This window comes from Pseudorasbora parva, chromosome 1 (genome assembly GCF_024679245.1).
Source record: "Pseudorasbora parva isolate DD20220531a chromosome 1, ASM2467924v1, whole genome shotgun sequence".
NCBI classification, from domain to species: Eukaryota; Metazoa; Chordata; class Actinopteri; order Cypriniformes; family Gobionidae; genus Pseudorasbora; species Pseudorasbora parva.
In genome coordinates, this window is record NC_090172.1 from 24,559,456 (window position 1) to 24,582,797 (window position 23,342).

Genomic DNA, 23,342 nt, shown 5'->3' on the forward strand with positions numbered 1-23,342 from the left:
GAATAACGCACACACATACTACTGTTAAATTATGATCAACTACTTTACATTTGCTTTAGTATAGTGTGTTAGTCAACACATTAAAATACTTCTTTGAAGCATGAAAAAAACTATTATTAAAATGGATTTTAAAGTACAACTTTTATTTTGACAAAGACATCATTAGCTAAGAAACAATCATTACAAGTTATTTAATGTTAAAATTATATTATATTATATTATATTATATTATATTATATTATATTATATTATATTATATTATATTATATTATATTATATTATATTATATTATATTATATTATATTAAGTACATTACATTACATCACATTATATTATATTATAATATTTTATATTATATTATATTATATTATATTATATTATATTATATTATATTATATTATATTATATTATATTATATTATATGAATTATATTATGCAAAAACAGGTTTTCTTTAAAATACTGAGCTGCTATTCAATTATGTGCATTACTTTATCACAAGTGTTGTATAATACACCTCAGGAAATACCATTAATACATATGATTCATTACCATGCTATTACCATGCTATTACCATATGACACATTCACTCTTCTATGCTATCACCACAGTACCTTCTGTAAGGAATTTTAGTAGAACCCCTAACAGAATGGTTTCCATGTAATGTGTCACACTGTACATGCCTTGTACATCAAGCAGTTGCCTCACACTATATGAATTTTGATGCGACTTTGATTTTTATATGGAAGTTTTAGTACGAGGCATTTGCCAGGGCATGATTCTCTCTGTGTGCATACCTTTCTCCCCCCTCAATGGGCCATGTTGATCGTGCAATATTACAGCCAAGAGTAAGTTTTATTAAATTGCCTCACACATTACCATCCTCTATGCAGCTCACTCACTGTGCACGGAATATGGAGGGAAATGTACTGCTTATTAGATTTCCAGGTGGTGCGTCAGCAATGTTAAAATCTATTGCTTTTTATAATGACAGCCTCACGCTACTATTAGAGCCATTTCGTGGGTACTACTTCTTCTTTTTTTTTCTTTTTTTTTTTTTTTGTATCCCATCCAACTACTGCTATTGATAAAGAGCCAAATCATTCAGCTCATAATAAAAATAAAAGCAACATTTCATTCTGATTAATGCGCTGCGTTTTCTGGTGATAAATGAGGGTACAGTTTAAGGATGCTTTTAGGCAAGGATGCATTTCAAATTTTTCACATAAAATCTGCTTCAATTACTAGTAATTCTGTTGAGCAACAATTAATGCACATTATTTTATGCAATAAGCAGTGAATGCAGATGTTTTATAGGGTTGCGTTTGATGCCGGGCGTGTTTAGCGTTCTCGTTTTCACTCTCCCGCTAAAGTAAAGTCACTTTTCACGAGCTTAGCCTTTTGAACGCTGTGCTCTGCTGAATTCATCAAGCGCTTTCTGCTGTTGTTTATTATGCTGGCATGACAAGTGATGCAGTGTGCCGGCCGGGAAACGGGACAGATTTCCATATGACCTTGCGTAATACAATTGCACGCGGGAGAACTTGTGGATAGTTTTATTGCTGAGAGATGATGGACTTTGTTGACTTTTTCTCCGAGATTTAAAAGAGTATGACGGCTAAAAGTCAGATAGCTTAAATCAGCTAGCGTGCGTGCGCGCGGGCATGCGAATGAGAGGGAACAGATTGCATTTCTGGAATAGGTTCCAGCTGTTAAGGTCTCCCTCGCGGTTTCTCGCTGCAAAGACGCGGCGAACCTGAGGAAGAGACGAGCCCCCTTAAACCTTTATGCATTCTCCCCGAGCTCGCTGTTGCCTACTGTACTCTGTCTGTCAGCCCGCGCTGTGATGTGCACCTTTATCAGAGGCAGCGCACAGGAAGATGAGCTTTTTCTCATCAGTTTTATCATCGTTAGGGTGTGTGAAGCCAGTGCTGTCGAGACAACCTGATGGCATGAAAGTTTGATGCAGAAAATATCCTGTAGGTGTTGAATTTTTAATGACATGACAGCAGACGGAATTATCAGCTACCCTCTTGCCACGCTCACAGGCAGAAAGCTCCTCATCTACGGGAGGAAGATGTTTTCTTCTCCCCGCTAATGTTCAATTTTTGCCTGCTCTTTCCTAACGCTGCGCTACAGAGAGGAAATTATAGGGAAACACGCGTCTTACATGTTTATCCACGGAAATGCACTCTTGCACTAGGGGTCGAAAGAAAATCTCATCTGGCTTCCCGGAAAGCAGGTCCAGCCTTCTTGGCATTCACTAACAATCCGAGTATTGGCTCTCAGTCCACCCGTAGCTGATTGATATTTAGAGATGTTTGTGGGACCAAAACTGTTTGAACTTCAGCGTTCATAACAGACTCATCAGCCCCCTGGATCAATAAGGATAAATATTTCCCACAGCCCACTGCTTGAGAATCAGTGTTGCACTGCTAGGTGGGAATGGGCAAAAAATCAATCCGCCTGAAAGAGAAGGAGAAGGAGACAGAGAGAGAGAGGGTGTGTGTGTGTGTGTGTGTGTGTGTGGGGGGGGGGGGGGGGGGGGGGGGGGTAAAGAAAGGCAGAAACCTTCAAGCGTGTTAAATATCCATTCCTAAGGCTGGCCAAAAATGACCTTATGCCACACTAGAAGTCATTTTGTATCACGGTCAAAAGTAAAAAAATAAAAAATAAAATAAAATAAAAAAGGCACTGTAAATATTACATAACCATGCATTAAAGTTGTACTATATTTCAAGGGACTTAACTCTCACTTAAATATTTAAAAAATCACTTTTATTTTTTTAATTTTTTTTTTAAATTACTTTCTGATTGACAAACAAAAAAACATACAATAATTGTATTACAAATTACATTATTACAAATATATATTGATGTTTTTGAAGCCATTGGTATTTTTGTCTTGTTTTCCATGAAAAATACCAAACCATTCTTGAATCAAGATACATTTACTTGAAAACCAAAATGACTTAAGATATCAGTGTCTTGTTTTCTGAAAAAGAAAAAGAAAAAAAGGGTAACACTTTATTTTGATAGTCCACTTTAGACCTTCTACTAACTATAAGCAACTTTGCAACTGCATGTCAACTAACTGTCATTAGAGTATTTGTAGACTGTCTGATTAATATTTAATAAAACTTTATTTTGTTGGTCCCCCAACAGACATTCTACTGACTATAAGTAAATTGGCAACTACAATTCAATTTATTCTACTAACCCGAACCCTAACACCTAACCATAACCTACCAGTCTACTGACAGTCTACTAATACTCTAAGGAGAGTTAGCTGACATGTAGTTGCAAAGTTACTTATAGTTAGTAGAATGTCTAAAGTGGACTATCAAAATAAAGTGTTACCAAAAAAAGAATTCCTCCAAATTAAGTGAGTGTATACTTAAAACATAAAACTAAAAACCTGCCAATAGGGTAAACAAAACATTCAAAAGTTTATATATCTTACCCCAATGGCTTGTTTTATGTGAAGTCACTTCATTATTATATATATATATATATATTTTTTTTTTTCCAGAAAATATGAAAACATGTATATATATTTTTTACATAATAACTTTATATATTATGCAATTTTGCTTCTCAAGTAATTAGTAATCAAGTAATCTTTAATGGTTAGATATTGTGCAGTAAACATTAAAAGTATTCACGCTATAGACCAATGTGTTTACGATCAAGCTAATAAATTAAAATAACAGCATGCAATAACACAAACAATAGCAAAGCAGACATTTTTTATACAGCTAAAATAACTGGAAGCGCCTGAAACCGGAAGCCTTGCACAGCCTTTCACCCACGCTGTACAGTATGGCAGAATGGTTGGCATATTTTTGCCTTCAAAAACAAGCATGCAAATATATTGCTGGACTGCCAGCTCATCCTAAATCTGACATGTTTTAATAATCACAGCTAATAAAGGGGAATGGACTATTTGGTTTAGAAGACTATAATTCCCATGCCAATAAAACCATCCTTGTGGCCGCTGTGTTCTCTATCTCTCCATTTATTTGGTTGTGTGTGTGTGTGTGTGTGTGTGTGAGAGAGAGAGAGAGAGAGAGAGAGAGAGAGAGAGAGAGAGAGAGAGAGAGAGAGAGAGAGAGAGAGAGAGAGAGAGAGAGAGAGAGAGAGAGAGAGAGAGAGAGAGAGAGATTTAATCACTTTGCCAAGAGTAATCAGAGTCAAATGTGAGAAAGCGATGTGGCAAGGTGCTTTGATCGCTGCAGACACGCAGGCATCAACCCCATGTGCAAGTGCATTTAATAAAGTATGCTCATTTTTCTGATGAGCTTGGGTGTGAAAAGACTAAAAACTGTTTAATAATGCACGCAGAGATTTTAAGATGTTAGCTTAGCTAGCGTTAACCCTTGAGCGGAGGGCTTCCAGATTTATAATGACTGGAATGAGAGCTATAACATACAGTGTAGTTTTATCAAACCTTTACACCATGTCTGTATCCAGACAAGGAACTATTAGCTTTATCTTAAATTGTGAGTGTACCTGCCATTACACACAACTTCACACTAACATACTGTACATGTTCCCGGCAGGGGGCCGGACTGTGTGTGTGTGCATAGTGTCATTCTCTCCTCCAGCAGTCCTCAGGTACAGTAAAGGGGCTATTGATATCTTAGTTCCAGCTCAGGAGACTGCAGCGGTGACAATGCACTGACACTGGCCTTGATTTAGCTCGAACCACCTGTGTTACAGGCAAGAGACAGGCCATTGGGGCACATCTTCACGCTTGCAGTCATTTCTGATAACACCACAACACCTGTAAGTGCCCAATGCACCCTCGCAAAGGAATATCAGCCACATGTGCAGGTCAAACTCATTGAGGAGCTAGAATGTAATGAGGCTGCAGAAGTATTTATGATTTCGACGCGGACTTCAAGTAGTATTTTCAATATAAAATCAAATCAAATCAAATAGTTGAGGATTGGTAGTGTATTGCAAGTTTCTGATTTAAATGGAAATGTGTCTTAAAGGGTTAGTTCACCCAAAAATGAAATTTCTTTAATTAATGACTCACCCCAATGTCGTTCCACACCTGTAAGACCTTGGTTCATCTTTAGAACACAGTTTAAGATATTTTAGATCGGAGGGCTTTCTGTCCTTTGAATGTAAGTGTATGCCCACTTGCTGTCCACAATACATTTTGGTACAAAAATAACAAAACATACAACTTTATTCAGTGTTGTCTTCTCTTCTGTGTCAAATAAAGATTCAAACGGTCATGATTCATGATTCAGATCACAAGTCAAACTGGCAAACTGCTGAAATCACATGACATTGGCGATACGAATCACGAATCAATCTGCTGATTTATAACCGTTTGAATCTTTATTTAAGGTTTGAAAACAAACACGGAAGAGAAGACAATGCTGAATAAAGTCGTAGTTTTTGTTATTTTTGGACCAAAATGTATTGTCGACGCTTCAAAGGAGTCTAACTAACCAACTGATGCCACATATGGATACTTTGATGATGTTTTCATTACCTTTTGGATGTGGACAGCAAGGGGGCATACACTTACATTCAGAGGACAGAAAGCCCTCGGACTAAATCTAAAATATCTTAAACTGTGTTCCGTAGAACGACATTGGGGTGAGTCATTAATGAAAGAAATTTCATTTTTGGGTGAACTAACCCTTTCAGTATTTTTTTTTTTTTTTTTAATTAGATAATGACTGTTTAGAGGATAAATGTTCTTAAAAGCACATTTGGTGTTTTTTGTATTTTTGTATTATTATAGGTTTTTTTTTTTTTTTGCATTCTGAATGTCACTGTTTAACATCATGGGACCTTGTAAATGAATTTAAGCCTTTAGTCTGAGTAAAACCACTACTGAATTAAGCTATTTTGCCATTACTTTGAAGCTAAGTTAGTATACGGCTTTAATATGGCTTTCTGGCTCCATCGAATTAAATTGTGTCTTTGTACAAAGAGCTCTTTAAACAGGAGTGATGCTAAGTTTAACGGGTTTTTTTGGGTGCTAAATTGAGAGAATAAAATGGGCCGCGCTAATGCTTTAGCAATTATCTGTTCCCACGCAGCCAGCATCCAGGCAAAAAGAATGTGTTGCTCTTCATTTTCTCAGGGCCCATACATGCACGTTCCCATTTAGTCTTTTTCCGGATAAGCACATTGTTAAAAACCTTGAAAATATGCCACTGAAGGTGGCCGCAGCATGTGTGTCTTTGCCCGGTTCATGTATCCTTAATGAAAGCCTCAAAAACCAAAGCCTGTCTAGGCTGAGAACTTTTTCTAAAAGTTCACTCGACTTTTGATGAGGTGCTGGACTCAGAACAGAGAGGACGTCTCATCAAGTCCTCGCGGCTTAACCCCGCGGAAATATGAACCCGGCTCATTTTGCTAGTTTTCGCTCAATTTCAGCAGGCCTGAGGGCCGAAACCCTCCAGTGTTTGAGATCTGGAGCAGGCAGCTAGACCTCTCTACCTCCGGTTTACTTAATTAGCCTCTTACACCCCTTGGCATGCTGGGAATTAAACGTGGTGACTCAATCTGGTGCCTTTTCATGAGAAATATATGCAGGGTCCACGGCTCAGGCAAAGTGGTGAAGTGTGTGGCCAGTTAGGTCGATTAACGGAGCGGTTATGAGTCCGTATCCGCAGGGACGGTGAACTGTGCGTCGTTGATGAGATGAGATTGACAAGTGGAAGTATCAGGACAGCATTCCTCATCGGAACTGGTTTGCGACAGAAAACTGTTTATTTGTGGCTGTGTATAAATCGATTAGGAATAAGCCGGTGTAGCATTAAGTAAGGACACTTTGTTTTAAAGCCACACTCTTGAGTTATTTAATTTAAAAAATGCAAGCAAATGCTGCATCCGTGTCAAATCACGGCGGAAACAATTGTTTGCCGTCCACAGTTTGGAAATTCAGTCAACCTTCATTGTGTGCTTCAAACAATCTGATTTCCTTCTCCTGGTCTCTCTGTCTTTCATTTTCCTTCTCATTCTCATTCTCATTCTCATTCTCATTCTCGTTCTCTCTCTCTCTCTCTCTCTCTCTCTCTCTCTCTCTCTCTCTCTCTCTCTCTCTCTCTCTCTCTCTCTCTCTCTCTCTCTCTCTCTCTCTCTCCCGTCTATGTTTGTATGTGTATGAGAGAGAGAGAGAGAGAGGGAGAGAGAGAGAGATAGAGTGAGAGAGTGAGAGAGAGAGAGAGCGTGTTATTCCTTCCTCTGTTCATTTCCCTCTGTGGTAAGTGGAGCAAAGCACAAACCAGTAGGTTTGTGGGATTTAATTGAAATTGTATTTTGACAAATACGCATTTAATGGTGTAAAATAGGCTATTGTGTGTGTGCGTCTGGGAACGTGCGATAAGGCACCCAGTTCTGAGCCAATGAGACGAAGTCTAAAGACCAACAGTGAGGGAAACACACACACACAGACACACACACACACACACAAACACACACATGTGAGATTTTAATCCCCGTCTGTCTCTTACTTTCTATATATCTGTCTCTCTTTTGGCACAGAGTCAGTCTTAGCTCAAGCCCTACCATTTTCTAATATATATATGTTACAATTTTTCAATTTTTACTGTCTGTCCACCTCCTGAATGCTTCTCACCCTATCACTCATACTCTTTGTCATGGAAATTGTGTAATATATGTGTCAGCGCTTGCAATGCATTTGACTGCTGAAATGTTTTTTTTTTTCTTTCTTTTTTTCTCTCAGTAATGCGGGGGGAAAAAGCATTTACTTTAGTTTTAGCCTTGCGAACGTTGCAGTCGCACTGGTCTTTTCAAATGCACAATGCATAATTGTAGTTTTTTGGACTGTGAAAATGTCTTCTGGTTTCCTGATATAAGAGAGCTAGACATGTCAGCGCTGTGATTGCGTATGCACATGAGCACACTCACTCTTTTTTATGACAGATAGATGAGAAGTCAGGAAAATGAGGGTCAGCGGCACATTTCCGAGACTCGTGATGCCTTCTGATGAGAGAGAGGGAGCGAGAGATGCAGAGAGAGGGAGTCGCATTAGGTAATTGGCAGTGAGATAGTCGGCAGAATGAAATTATGCTAGTTAATCTCTCCTCAATTAATCATAGCTGGAGAGCTCTAACGGTAGACTAATTATTTCCCCAAGTGCTTTTAAGCACCATAAGGGGCCACCTATACCTGTTCAACACTAGTGAGAGTTTGCAGGGAATTTGGTGCATTGTGGGTATTTTTGTGTGTCTTTGGTTGTGCACTGTTATTATGATGATTATTATTTTTAGCCCTATCATTAGTAGTAGAAGTTTCTTCCCAACCCTCCCAATTTATTTATTTTTTAAATTAAAAATTAAATAAGTGTAAGACAACTTAAATATTAGAAATAAAGTCAAATTGTGAGATAGGGATTTACAGTTTAGAGATATAACATCTCAATTATGGTAAATGAACTCTAAAAAAACTTTTATGAGAAATTAAGTAACAATTACAACAAATAAATCTGCAACTATGATATATATATAGTAAGTCCATCTAGGAAAAACATATTGCCTAGTATAATTATTATATTATACTATATTATATTATATTATATTATATTATATTATATTATATTATATTATATTATATTATATTATATTATATTATTATATTATATTATATTATATTATATTATATTATATTATATTATATTATATTATATTATATTATATTATATTATATTATTATATTATATTATATTATATTATATTATATTAATTATATTATATTATATTATATTACAATAAGTATTTGAGTTAAACTTTGTATCTTGATGAATCACAGAGACATTGAAACTAGATTTCTCTTCTGAAACTATAATTTAGAAGATATGCGAGACAGAGTTATTAAGAGAAAAATCAAGGGACTTACAACAGCTTAATGTTCTCTGTATTTAATCTCATTTCTGTCTTAGAGAAACATCTGAGATATTAAAGGGATATGATTTGTGAGTTCTATTTCGTATGTGAATGTAAAATGGTGAACTGGTGGGTGTGGGCAGAGTCTGATGTAGAGATCGGGTAATAAATACACACATCACTCCGCCGCACCTCATTGCACCGTGTCTGACATGTTTCTTCTCCTGCTGTTGTGTTACTGTACACTCTGTTGTCCTGGCTCACTGATGCAGCACCGCTGAAAGCATATGCAGCACAACGCTGAGGTTACTGAAGCAAACCAGGTCAACAGCGGCCTTAGTTCTCCTGAAGCTCTACCGGCTCATTCTCGCCCATCACGTAAGCTCAGCTAAAGCACTCGTGAGCTGACTGCTGCGTTACCTCGGCTAATGCTATTAGAGGGCGTTATGCTGTCAGTTTGCTGGGAATTTCCAAGGGAAAGCGCTAAAAAGTTACTTTTGCTAACTAAATTATTCCGTATACCTGTCAGCAAGTACGCAGCACTGTAGGTCATATGGTCCAAAACACCTTTACTATGAAGATGTCCAACTAATGTGTGACAACCAGAGTTGTGATATAAAATAATTAAACATATTTTAGATGCTTGGGAAAGAAGATTATTGTGGATGTGTTGGATATTTTAATGTGGCTTACTTTCAAGTGTCTATATTTTTGTGATGTTTGATGATAGACTTAATGACTTCAGGGTGTCCACACCGCCAAAAGAACTCTGTAGTCTGTAGTAAAAAGTGGAAATATTTCACAAGCCATTTGTTGGATATTTTACTGTGGCTTACCGAAATGGTCCATACACTTTTTTGAGGGGGTCACATAAAGGTGACCCCCACATGACAGATGTGATGACTTGAGTCTAGGTGTCCACACTGTACAAAGGAATAGAGAAAGTGACGGAGAGAACATTAGATCAGCAGCTTAATGAGTCTTAAAGGACAGTCCAGGTTATTGAATCAAATGGACAGCACTAAATGAATTGAAAAGAAAAGAACAGTATCCCTCGTTTTTCTTTTCAGTGGTGTCCGGTGAAACGAACAGCCCTCTCTTGTGCGGATGCCCTCGAATTAAAATATGATCCTCGTGAGGCGTCTGTGGATGAAGGCGAGATAATGTGTTAAAGGGGGGTTCTAATCTCACTAAAAGAAATAGTGTGATGCAGATTAGAGGCTGATTTTAGATGCAGGAGAAACAGACAGGGACATTCACAGAGGGACAAAGCATCCCCTTTGTCGCAAAGATGTGGAGGAGCTATGTCTCAGTAGGTGTACTTTCCTACTAAGCAGTATGCAATATGTCACCAGGATGTCATGATAGAGTAGGTGAACAATATCAATATGATGTACTGCAGATTCTGATGTGTGAAACAAGTGGACATTTTGCTATCACAAAAGGCCATTGGGAGCTGAGGAGCTGTCAGAATTGAAAAGTTGACAAAAAAGTGGATAACTGTGAGCTGGCAGCTCTTATCAAGTGCTATAGATATTAGGAGAATTGTTCCTTTGGTTTGATTGTATTTGTTAAAGAACACCCAATACAATTACACACACACACACACATGTTGGTCTATGTGGTTTACAGGGACTCTCCATAGGCGTAATGGTTTTTATACCGTACAAACCGTATTTTCTATCCCCTTACACTGCCCCTGCCCCTAAAACTACCCATCACAGGAAACATTCTGCATTTTTACTTTCTCAAAAAAACATCATTTAGTAGTTTTTTAAGGCCATTTGAATTATGAGGACATTTGAAATGTCCTCATAAACCACATTTATAGTGTAATACCAGTGTAATACCCATGTAGTTATACAAATTTGTGTCCTCATAAACCACATAAACAGGCTCTCACACACACACACACACACACACACACACACACACACACACACACACACACACACACACACACACACACACACACACACACACACATATAGGCGTAATGGTTTTTATACTGTATAAACCGTATTTTCTATCCCCTTACACTGCCACTGCCCCTAAACCTACCCATCACAGGAAACATTCTGCATTTTTACTTTCTAAAAAAACTGTATGATTTATAAGCATTTTGAAAAGTGGGGACATGGCCAATGTCCTCATATTTCACCCTCTCCTCGTAATACCTATGTCATACCCATGTCATTATACACATTTGTGTCCTCATATGTCACAAAAACATGCCCCCACACACACATACACAAACACACAAAGAGACCCCAGTGATTTCAGTGCAATCTCAGTGTGACCAATATCAACGTCGTGTGATGACACTTGTGTTGTGGTTTCCTCGGTGACGTTATCATATGACACTCTTTGGTAAATGCCATTTATCTACTGGATAATCTGCTTGATTCTGCTAAGATTTCAGGGCGTCCGTTACGCTCTTCTCTGTCTCACAGACACACCGATCGGGAAAACAGAGAGCAAAAGAGAAGCCTGCAGATCTGCTGGCCTCTGAGGGACGAGGTTTAACTCGCAGAAGATGAAAACACGCACAAACAGAGCACTTAAAATATAGAAAAAACGACTAATGCTTTCACGCACAAACATGTTCACGCGCGCAAGGAAAGCGAGACATTAAGCCTTAAACAGCAAGACAAAACACACACACACACACACACACACACACACACACACACAAACACATAGATTGCAAAATCCTCATATCCCTGTCAATTAGCTGAGCCTCTGGCCCACTTACAGCTTTCCAGAACCCTGCCACCAGCCTCACAACAGCAGAGCTCCAACTGCGCCAGGGAATCCACTTTTGTCCACACGTAATTAACTCACAGAATAGCTCTGAGAGCCATATCTTCCGTTCCCCCCTCCCGCCGTTCCCCTGATCTCTCGTTTTCAAACCCTACGTCGGAGAAGAGTGGATGTTTCTTTTGAGTTATTCAAAAGGACTGGCTGTGGAAAATGGCAGGCATTATACTCCGAGCCCCCATCGGCAGAAAAGCCCACTATACGGAGTGACAGTTAGCGTGCCACAGAGCTGCATGCGTTTCCGGCCTCTCTGCAGACCAGCGACGTTCGCTCTGCCCTGGGCTAGAGGCCCGAGTATGGCCCCTTTTGTTTGCCATCTCCAAAGCCTCGCTTTTCAGGCTCAAAACTGAGTTTTAAAAGTGGCTCGGGGTCAGATTTAAAGGCACGGGGTTTTTTAGGGAGAACGTGAAAGGAAGGAATATTATTTTGGGTCTGCAGGCCCATGAATGTTTGTTCACTATTATAAGTGATTTGATCCATGTTTTCAATGCTTAATTTCATTTGAGAGTTTACCAAACACTGAACCCTATAATATACAGTAGCCATACATATTTATAAAATATAAAGCAAATGAATATGTACAATAAACACACACACACACACACACACACACACACACAAACGTTTGTAATAATTTAAACATTGGCAAAGGTTGTTTATACACTTTCTGATTGTGGAATTTTATGAATTGTGTTTATAGTTTATGCACGTACTGTGGCTGTTTTGATAAATTTCCATGTTAAATTTCATTTTAGATTTGTATAAACATTGTGCAGTATCTTTTATAATAAAAAGGACACAATGTTCTTAGTTACTGTTTATTTCATATATCACTATATAAATGGCCTTGGTGGGTAAAAGTACAACAAATTAAATGATTAAGAAAAGTGAAGTTATTTCTGAGAATATGTTGAGCGTTATTTGTCTGCGGGTGCCCTTTGGTTTGATATTCTATATAAAAAAAACATTCCGACATTTTTGTTGCATCCAGCAATTATATATAAAATAGATAGAGATGAATAAAAATGGATCAGCAGATTTCAGTCTGACTTATTCACTCCTGTAAGATGTTCATTTAAATGAAACAAGGTGGAGGCAAAGCCATTCTAGCAATGATTGAATTCATCTCAATATATGTTTGACCTGTGTCTGCCCCCATCTAAATGCCTTGAATTATTGCTGCTTTAAAGTGTGTCTTTGAGTGACATCTTAAACGTTATCCATCTTACCTCTATAATGAGCTGGAAGAGAGACAGAGATTGTGCAAATCACAATTACATGCTGTTATATTGCATTAACTGCAGCCTAGAATCAGACAATGTTCTGTTCCATTTGCAATGAGATTATTGGACAAAACTGGTCTTAGAATAGAACCTAAAATAGGAGCACAAACTAAGAAATAACGGAATCCAGTTAAGACTAAACTGAGTTTATACATGAATGGATGGCTTAGGGCCAGATTTACTGACAGCTCGCGCTAGCTATTGTCTAGTGAAAAAAACTAGAGCTGAAAAAACTTGGACGGGAGTATTTTTGTGGCTGACCTGCATATGCATTTGTAGGAGTTTCCGTTTCAGACTCAAAATGTATAGGAGTATTTCAATAAATCCTGCAAGGTGATTTACTAAGGTTTATGCTAGTCAGTTGACTGGTATTTGCGTCATTTTTTACCGCGTTCTTTCATTTTACTTTTCACTCCTGTTGGTCGCATTGTTGGGGGAAATGCGCTCTCACGCCCTGTTTAGTAAATCTGGCCATTCGACTGGAAGATAACAAACTTTGGAATAAAAAAGAACACTATGCAGAAGACTATAGCTACAGTAATATGCCTGCGCTAATAAGTTTAGCTTGAGCAGAATGAATCACAGACAAAACAGATCTAATTTACAATAAAATCCATCCATCTTTGTCTTTTAAGGTCAATTTCCAAAGCGTTTTCATGTTCAGGCTAAACCGTACAGAGTTTCTCATTGCGTGCTTTCAATAACCATTTTTGCGAAATTTCCATGTATATTTATGTATACCGAGTTTAGTGCTGGAATAGTAAATCAGAGGCAGACTGTATGGCAGCGGTGTGCGAGAAACGCCAATGAAGTTCCACTCTCCTGCATGCCGCTCCTTTTGTTGTTTTTCACTGGAGGAAACAGTAGCTGAAGACGGCACGGTATGCGATAGATGAAAAGCCAATGCGCGGCCTTGAGGGGCCTGAGCTGTGCGAGAGCCAGGCATTGAGAAGTGAGTTGAGAAGCTGTGGAGAGATGTGGTAGTGGTCTAAAAGACTGATTGGCAAGAAATATTCATCGACTGAACACTAACAATCTTAATTGGCTGGACCTGAAGCTCTATGTGGACAGAATACAAGGCTGATAGAAAGAAGCTGGATGTTGAATCTATGTTGTTTGATGTACTGTTATAGAAAGAAATAGAGAGATGATCAAGGTGAAAATGAATATTCTTTCATTATTTACTATTCGTTCTAAATCTGTATGAATTTTTGAAGAATATGCTGGCCATTCTTTTTCATTTAATAAAAGTAGACGAGGGCTGGATAGCTTTGTGTCTAGCTCTCCTTGGCATGTCAATGAGAGAAAGGCAATATCTGAATCTGTTTTTTTTATTTTTTTTAATGAATCAACTGATCCAGTTCACAAAAGTCTGAATGACTTTTCCCCATTGGTTTTCACACTGCGGTCCTTGTACGAGCGCAATTGTTCCCCATCCACCCCGCAGCGTTGGTTTGGTTTCACACTCAACTTGAATTCTATTGAACCCTGGTGCACGCAAGACAGCTTTCACATTAATAATTTTTCATGCGAACCGTGCCCCGTTTCGAACTAATCTGCCAGTTTAAAAAGCACCCTCATATCCATTTCATTATTTAGTCGTGTCGTTCCAAACCTGTATGGTTCCGCTGTTGTGGAACATGAAAGGTGACTTTTTTTAAGAATATTCTGGCTATTCTTTTCCATATAATAAAAGTGGGAGAGGACTGGGCTCCTCTGGGGTCATGCAATAGCTTTGTGTGAGAAACAGACTACATTTAAGACTTAAAGTCTAGCTCTCCTTGGAAGAGAAGAAGCAATATAGAACCCAACAAGTGTTGTTTTTTTTGTTTTTTTTTTTTTTTTGCCCATATGATCTTTAAGCTAATAGGTTAACTTATTTGGCTCACTGTCCACTGATGAGGGCTTGATGGAGAAGCTTCAACTCAAGCACAGTGAATAAATATAGGACATTTACGTAGGGCAAGGTACCTAAGATGGTAGACTTTGGGGAGGTGGAGGGATGCTGGAACAGCTAAGACTGAAGAGAGGTAAGCAGCTGCTTAGATACTATGGCTGTTGTTTGGAAGCTTAGATGGGCTCGCTCCTCTCTAAATTACGTTTAGGAACTTTACTTTGAGCCAGATCTTTTCAATGTGTCATTTGGTCTAGATCTTAAAATTCTGAACGATTCTCTCACAAATTTGACTGAACTACTTATTATGATCGTTTTATGGGCGTCTTGCATCCTTTTTTGAAGCTTGAAGTCTTCAGTCCCCATCCATTTTGGTTGCATGGAAAAGCGCAACCAACGTATTATTCAAAATTTCTCCTTTTGTGTTCCATGAACGAAAGAAAGTCATACAGGTTTGAAATGACATCAGATTTTCTACTTCCCGACTCCTTCCTGACAGAGACTCAACGCATTGTTATTAAGAGATGAGCGCCTAATCATGCGCTGACGTCTTCTTGACAGTCGTGTACGTGAATAACCTGTTACAGTTCTTAATGCCTCTTTGAACACATTAACTGTCATATAAGATTTATCCAGCCATTTCGCAATCCCTGTCTAAAGTATTAACATTGTGCTGGCATATCGACGTCCTGCAGATCAGAGCCTACACACTCATCTTTGTTATTAGCGCTATTGAGGTACCGTCGCTTGACTGAGCGTTCGTTGGTGCATGACAGAGCTTTGTGGGACGAACGTACATCCACACCTCTGGGCAGACACTGGGCAGCTATCCAGCCTCGCGGCATCATAAATGCGCACAGGAAGCGGCACTGAACTCTTCCTGCGGTCAGGTGTCCAACCCAACTAACCCTTACTTGCCCACAATGCAACCGCACCACAGAGATGTCACTAAAGATAACGGGAGCTCTGAAGGCATTATAGTCTGGCTTTGAGGTCATAAGGACATGTTTAGTGGTTCGGTTGAGATCAGTGAAAGGTCCTCACCGGACAAGGATGCTAAATTGGTTTGTGTCAACAAGTATCTCAAACGCGAGACAGTCTGAGTGGGTTTAAATGCAAGCCTGTTGTGATCGGTGACTGAAGAACGCCATTCATAGCACTCTTTCTTTTGTGCAGCATTGATTTCCTGGAATTTAACAGCTTAACAATAAAAGTTGAGGTGCAACATGTTTTTAGCTCTTGTACAGATGTGTTCATTTCTTTTCTCACTCTCAAATTTTTTTCTCAATCTGTCAATAAATATCTTTGTATAATCCACCATAGAAGAGATTTTTTTTTTTTTGCAAACATCCCATGTAATCGATTGATTCTCAGATAACTGCAACACATTGTCCTTTTTCTTTTCGTGTCTGATACCTTTTTTTCTAAATTGATTAATCTCACATTAAGCATTACACTGTGAAGAAACCGAACAGTGATTCTACCCTATTCTTTCTTTGCAGGAGAAAAAGAACATTAAAAGTAAGCCATGGTTAACCCAAATTTTTGCTCTTCAACAAAAGGCAGCATGCTTTCTTTTCTTTTTTTTTTAGATTTGCACTCACCTTCTCTTGCTTGCGCCATACCTCACCTTTGGTCATTAATCGACCATCTCTAACACTGCAGCTTTGTGCTTTGGCATCAAAGGTTAGGGATTTCAGCATTTAGTGTTTGTGTGCACTCCAGCTTAGTGAACTTCATATTCAACCGTGTTTGTGCATAGAATTTTTGTGCATCTGATGGTTATCTGTTTGCTTGTCAAGTGTTTAAAAGTGTAAATAGGAAATATTTGTACAGAAGACATTCTGAATAGAAGAGATATGAGATGTTAAGAATACTTGTGGCTTTGTGGCTTTGAATCTAAAAACTATCTCTTCTCCCAGCCCGGGAAAATAAGCAATCACTCAGATGCGTGACAGTTAGAGCCTTTAGAAAAAGCTTGCATAATCCTTTTAACTAACATACAAAAAAAGATGTAACGATGTAACCAAATAGCAAATCCTCCAATATGTCGTTCTATAAGTACACTGTAGGTGTTTCCTCAGGCCAAGTTGGGGATTAACAAGAAACAACAAAAAACACATTGTCTTCTTTTGCGTACACTTTTGCTAAAATTTAATAGCTCAGCTTGTTAGTTGAAACATAAAAAAAAAAATGTTACATACACGACGCATGCATAAAAACACATCAGCACAAACTCAGCCATTAGAGATGAATTCAAGCCTTTAGTTCAGGAGTCAGAAGTCATGAAACAGTTGAATTGCCCCACGTTTTCAAAGCATGATTCTTTTTAGAGCTCACCTTATTTCTTCTGTTTGATTTATGTTTTAGCTTTAAGTGTTGTTGTTTGTGTATGTACGTTTCCATTTTTTTGTGTAATGTGGTATGTGTTGACCATGAAGTTACAGTGCTAACAAAATTGCACAAAGCCGAGCATAAATCTTTAAATGGCTTCATCTGACATTTGCAATTGTAATGCCAATTTCATGAGACACATACCACAGTTATTTTTTAAGTGTCAATACTTCAGATTTTTTTTTTTCCTTTTTCTTTCTCTTTTCAGTTGTTAAAAGCCAAACAACGCAATTAATGTTCCACCGGTTCTGTTTCCTTCTCTCCGTTTCCTCCAGACTCTCGGCCCCTGCCTGACGTAGCGATGACGGGTAAATGCACGCGGGAGTGTGACGAATACGGCCACTCGGATGCCTGCTGGATGCCTGTGCGCACCTCGCCTGAACGTAGGCCCAAGGCCACCCCTCCCAAACTCTCCACCTTCATGACCTCCCCCGGGGGCAGCGTTGCCGAACAGCCCGGCAGCCAGGAGGCGCTAGCTGTTGCCAACGGCGACCCTTCACACCTGCTGGGCGACCGCAACCGCAATCTCCTTAACAAGAAGATGGCCTCCTCCTCCTCATCCTACGACACGTTCAGTTCAGCTGGATTTTCCGCCAGCGAGGAAACATCTCGCCCCATCGAGGAGATTCCGCTAGCGCCCACAGGTGAATACAAGCCGACGCAATGCGGAACTCTCACCAGGCGGGAAGTTTACCTGTAAAAACGACACACGCAGCAACCGCCAAGGGACGATGACAGTGACTCAGCATGGTTAGAGATGCTGTTAGTAAACCAAACCCTAAAACAAAAGCAACATGGATTTCCCTCAAACCGTTCGCGCAACTAGTGCGGCGCTACTTTCTAACCTAAATAGAGTAAAAACTGTGGAATTACATGTTGTAAATGTGTGTCAGAAGGATGAGATGGAGGAGGGGGAAGTGGCCAAGGTGGAGAGAGGGGAAGGCTGGTGGATAAGTGCTACTTTGCTGCTAGCGTATCGGGCCCCGTAGACTTCCCCAAAGTGCTGCCTGGTTTCTGTAGACCTCTTTATAAACATGCATGCATCATCTAACCCCCTTAAGAGTGTGTGCCCCTTGAGACAGACCTGGACTATACCTTTTTGTCTTTGTTTTTATAACTGTTGCTATGGCTATGGGAACCGAGAAGAATGGTTCTGTCTTTTAATCCGTTTTTATTTTTCAGGGGTGGGCGGGAGTGTTTTTATGTGGATGTATTATGTCCATATGCAATCAGTCCATGTGCTGAACTGTCCACTCCGGACAACAAATCACGTTAACAAAGAAGAAGAAACAAACAAACAAAAAAAAGACTGGCCAATGATGAACAAAACTCATTGCACGATGATCGGTGATGGCATAACCAGATGATGTCGGAGCTCTTCGTATGTCGTCATTGACTTTAGCATTTTACAAGGGTTTGTAGATACTCAAAATGGCGCAAGTGAACGGCGTACGCCCTGTACAGCGCGAGAAGCAAGTTTTCCTGTGTGCCTATCAACCTCACGTACACACGAAGGAACACAAGCATACACACTTTTTTTTTGTTTTTGAGTGTGTGTGTGGGTGAAGCATTGTACATAAATACAGTATATACGTATATATATATTGTAAACATACTCTGGACACAGGCATCAAAATCACAAGCGACCCGTTTCCATCCCGCTCCCACGCTCATTTGGAAGCAAAGGGAGGTTCTTTACATCCCAGATATTGACAGTTAATTGTCTGAATGTCACGAGTTTGTGTAACTGTGGCTCATCCCTCTCTTGATGTGTGAAACTATGCTGAAGTTCTTCTTTTGTGGTCTCAAGTTGGCCTCCCGGCACGCACAAATTCGCAAACACACACACACAAACACACGCACACAAAATAGGTCTGCACATTGTACATACACATTAGAATTATCCCATAAAGTCACAGGAACTCTATTTGGATATGCTGCTGGGGTGAATTAGTCTAATAATATTGCCCTGCTGAAGAGCTTGGGCTGGCCCTGTGTAACATTCCTAGTATGAATGTTAAATAGAGCAATAAACTCATTCAACAGATTCACTCTCAATCTCACACTCTTCAGAAGAGTAATCAAGGATGAGAACTTGTGTCCCTTGTGTAGAAGTCAGCACGAACTGACTACTTGTACAATCACATTAAAAGTTTGGCGACTACAGGCACGACAGGAGTGATTGCAATGCAACGCATGATGCCGCTGTATAACCAAAGTATCGGGAACAACACGACGTGGTGTCTCAGAGAACTGGGACAGGAAAGCTCCTTTTTAGGTCACATGTGCTTTAATTACCTTCACATATGTGTCTGTGCAGTGTTGGGAAACTACGTGCACATTTCTACATGCATCACGGGCCTATCCCAAACGATTTTCAAGAGGAGGAGTATACTTAGGAGGCATCATGCTTTTAAAAAAAGGTGGTAAATTATTCAGATGCAATTGTGTTTTTTTTTTTTTTTTTTTTGTATGTTAATGATTCCTTGAGTTTGAACGGACTGCCTTTTTCGCAGCTTCCAGATCTGTAGTCTGTATGTAATACTCGTGTTTAAAAGAAGTGCTCTGATGCTTACAAACTGTATACATAGATATGTACTTTTTATTGCACGTTTAAAGGGAATCTACACTTACTATGAAAAAGAAAAAAAAAAGTGTACAGATATCATACCCTGTGAACATGGAAGTCCACTGCTTGCGTTTGTGACAAACAGACACTAGACATTGTAGTATGACTATGTATATTGATTTGACGAGGATGAAGAAGAATCATACACATTCATGATTCACTGATTTATTTAGCGTCACGTCATACGTCGCTTATTTATCTGATTTATTTATATATTTTTTTAATTGCAAATGTACTTTTATCCATTGGTTCTGTGATGTTTATATTCTTTTCACACGCAAAAAAAAACCTAAAACAACATACCTTTCATTATGTAGAAAACGAGTTGTGAAACTTGATTCCAAAACAATTCAAAAGGAGTCTCAATTACCTCACAACTCTCCGTTCTATTTGTTGTTGTTTTTTCGAACATACGCTTATAATGATGCCCTCTTCAGATCTCATCAGTCATATCTTTCCCTTACCTTCCCAGTGCCACTTTGTATATGTAGTGCTTCTGTAAAAAAGACAAAAAAAAATTCAAAACAAACCTATAGAGTGAATGCAAAATATGCAACTGTGCCTTTTTATACCTTTATTGGTATGACTCGTTGGTTTTAACCAGTATGAAACCAATTGTTCTGAGATGCTTTCTAAAAAGTGGAGGAAGAGTACTTTATGCTGAAACTACAGTCCTGGCAATTTTACTATGATAGACTTTCAAATAACAAAAGCTTTTATCTTGTGGCTTCTTTAAGTAAGCTCAGTCGAACTTTGTCAAGTATATTGATGAGTACCAACTGTACATGTCATAGGTGATACCCTGGTATATTCATCCATTTCAAAGTTAGCATGGTCACGTGTCCAAACTGCGAATTTTTATAGCAAGGATGACTTCAGTCACGAAAGCGACAGTTCAGAAAGGATCAGTAATGAACCAATGCTGCAGTGGTGGCACAGAGGCACAGCGAAACAGAAAATGCACTGTCCAATAGGGATGAAGCAAATGCCCTTTGAGACATCCTGAGGTTTTCACGATATGAGAAGATAGAAGAAAAACAAAGCTCCAAAGGTTTTCCGAAAGGGACACACACCTCAGACGACTGTAGAGTAGATATATCAGATGATTTGTTACAGTAAGAGTATATGGCAATCATGTCTAAAAAAGAAACCTGTAGATGCCTGGAAACAGCCTGCACCTTAATTCCTAAACTACATCTGACTTTGTTGTTGATGTGCTGAATTTGCTTTCTTTAACTGTTGTTTGCACTCTGGGGTGTGTGTCCCTTAAGCTTTCAACTTAGAAGATATAAGACTTAAGTTGTAGCACTTAGGTCGTAGGACGCATCACAGATAACGAAAAAAGAAATTGTAATTTTAATCATACTCTATTTGTCCTTTGACTTGGATGTTGATGTAGAATTGAGGATTGATTTTAATCATTGTTTTATTAGGAGTCACTATGCACGCAGCTTAGCTGAACATGGCAAATGTACTGAGCGCAAGCCCACCTCTATTTATGATCTATTTTACATATTTTTTTGCTTTTGTACAGGTATTTCTGTAAATAAATTGCTTGTCATTTTTGTCTCTGCAGAAATTAAAATATACCATGATACAACAGTGGCTGGATTTGTTTTTTATATGTCTTTTGGGATGTCCCACAAAGGATATTACATAAGCATTGCATTTGTCAAAGTATACACTGAATTCTTAATGCATGGACGCAAACAAACTATGAATACATAAATAAATGCACCTGTTTTTTTGCTTAACAAATGCCTGGCAGTGATACTTTTTACATAAATCGCAAGTCATAAAGTGCACTAATACCTAGCCAACACAGACTGCCAAACAATGTACCTTTAATTGAAGGCTTTTGCTTTGCTAAGTTGCGAGGGCAAACAGGCTTCTTTGACATCTGTTTGCAGAATCCAGTAGAGTTTAGAAATGATTAGAGAGCAGATAGCGTCTTCCATTTCCCCAATGCTGTTAAAACTTTCATTGAGCGCCAATCATCAATCAGAGATAATCATAGCACAGTTTAGTTTTAATGAATTCCTAAACAGATTCAGACTCAGTGCATTAAAACACTGTCTAGACTCTGATATCGAACAACACTCAAAGCCACAGTTCACACTGATATTCAGTGCCTCAAACTCATCCATAAGATCTAGTAAAATATGGATATTACATTATAAATCAGCACCACGCTTTTTCATCCTAAATTACACAATTAATGTATCAAAATAAAGTTTCTCTGTGACATTTTTAGTGTTCTAATCAAATTAAAATTAATTTTAACACTGTGTCCAGACACATTCAGACAACTGCTTTGTTTAGATTATTATGTCCGTGTCTGGTCTAGAATGATAACGGCACAATATTGCTTTTCTTATTTATTTTTTTTAAAGTGGGCCAAATGAGATGCCACATTCATTCCAATTGCATATTTCCACAGTGAGTGTTTTCTATCCCATTGGGGACTTCAGCCTGAATGCACATGACTCATGGGGTCACCGCGGGGACCTAAACTGAGGTCCCCATGAGGAAACAAGCTTATAAATCATACAGAATGAGTTTATTTGAAAATGAAAAAATGCAGAAAGTTTTCTGAGATGGGTAGGTTTAAGGGTAGGGGTAGTGTAATGGGATACCCAGTATGAAAACCATTATGTCTATGGAGAGTCCCCACACATGTGTGTGTGTGTGTGTGTGTGTGTGTGTGTGTGTGTGTGTGTGTGTGTGTGTGTGTGTGTGTGTGTATATATATATATATATATATATATATAATAAAGAGCTGTAGTCTTGATACACTGTGAATAACATGAATTATTTTTGTCTCTCTGGTTAGTTACACAAGGACATGGTAACACAACCCTTGGGATTTGCTTAAAAAAACTGCATTATTTACCCTGTGCCCTAGAGAGTTTGCTGACTTCTACTTTTGCAGAAGGGTGCCTAAACTCCCCAGAGTTCACTGCTGTTCCCTGCTCAGCCTCGTAAAGTCCCTCAGCCAGTGTGATGGATGGAGTACTCACAGAGGACTGACCCTGGATCAGCAGCTCTCAGCTGCAGCAGAAATCCAACACGACCCTCGAGATATGAGAGCACAGCTATTACACCCCCAAAACTCTCTAACTTCTTCTGGACTCAATAACATAAACTTGTCCCTAACCTTTTTGACCATGTTTGACCATGATTTATACAATGCTCCAAATACAAACTTCCCCAGTGTAAATACAATAAATAATAGTTGTTAAATTTGTGAAGATTTGCACCATCAGGAATACGTTTGACTCCCCATCTGTGCAAAGCATTATGCAATTATGTTCGTAAATTTGAAGACAGGGAATGACACCTCAATCTGAATGAGAGCAAACTATGTTCGCCCCCCATTTAAATAGCACATCATGTATCTTCATCAAGATCAAATGTTAAGGTGTGGTAAAGGGGAGAAATTTAA

The 23,342-nt window shown here is 38.8% G+C and overlaps 1 protein-coding gene across 6 annotated transcripts in view; it reads left to right on the plus strand.

The window, feature by feature from the left end:
• Nucleotides 1-21,499, plus strand: part of pcdh7b (protocadherin 7b) — a 147,419-nt gene extending 125,920 nt beyond the window's left edge. For 2 of the 6 annotated variants that reach the window (XM_067437343.1, XM_067437346.1), the window contains exons 3-4: nt 16,377-16,395; nt 17,544-17,682. In XM_067437343.1, coding sequence (XP_067293444.1) covers nt 16,377-16,393 — 17 coding nt within the window. In that variant the 3' untranslated portion in view covers nt 16,394-16,395; nt 17,544-17,682. Of the gene's footprint in view, nt 1-16,376; nt 16,396-17,543 lie in introns of all 6 variants that reach the window. The other 4 variants (XM_067437340.1, XM_067437341.1, XM_067437342.1 and 1 more) reach the window with 3 other exon arrangements.
• Nucleotides 21,500-23,342: the final 1,843 nt, after the last annotated feature.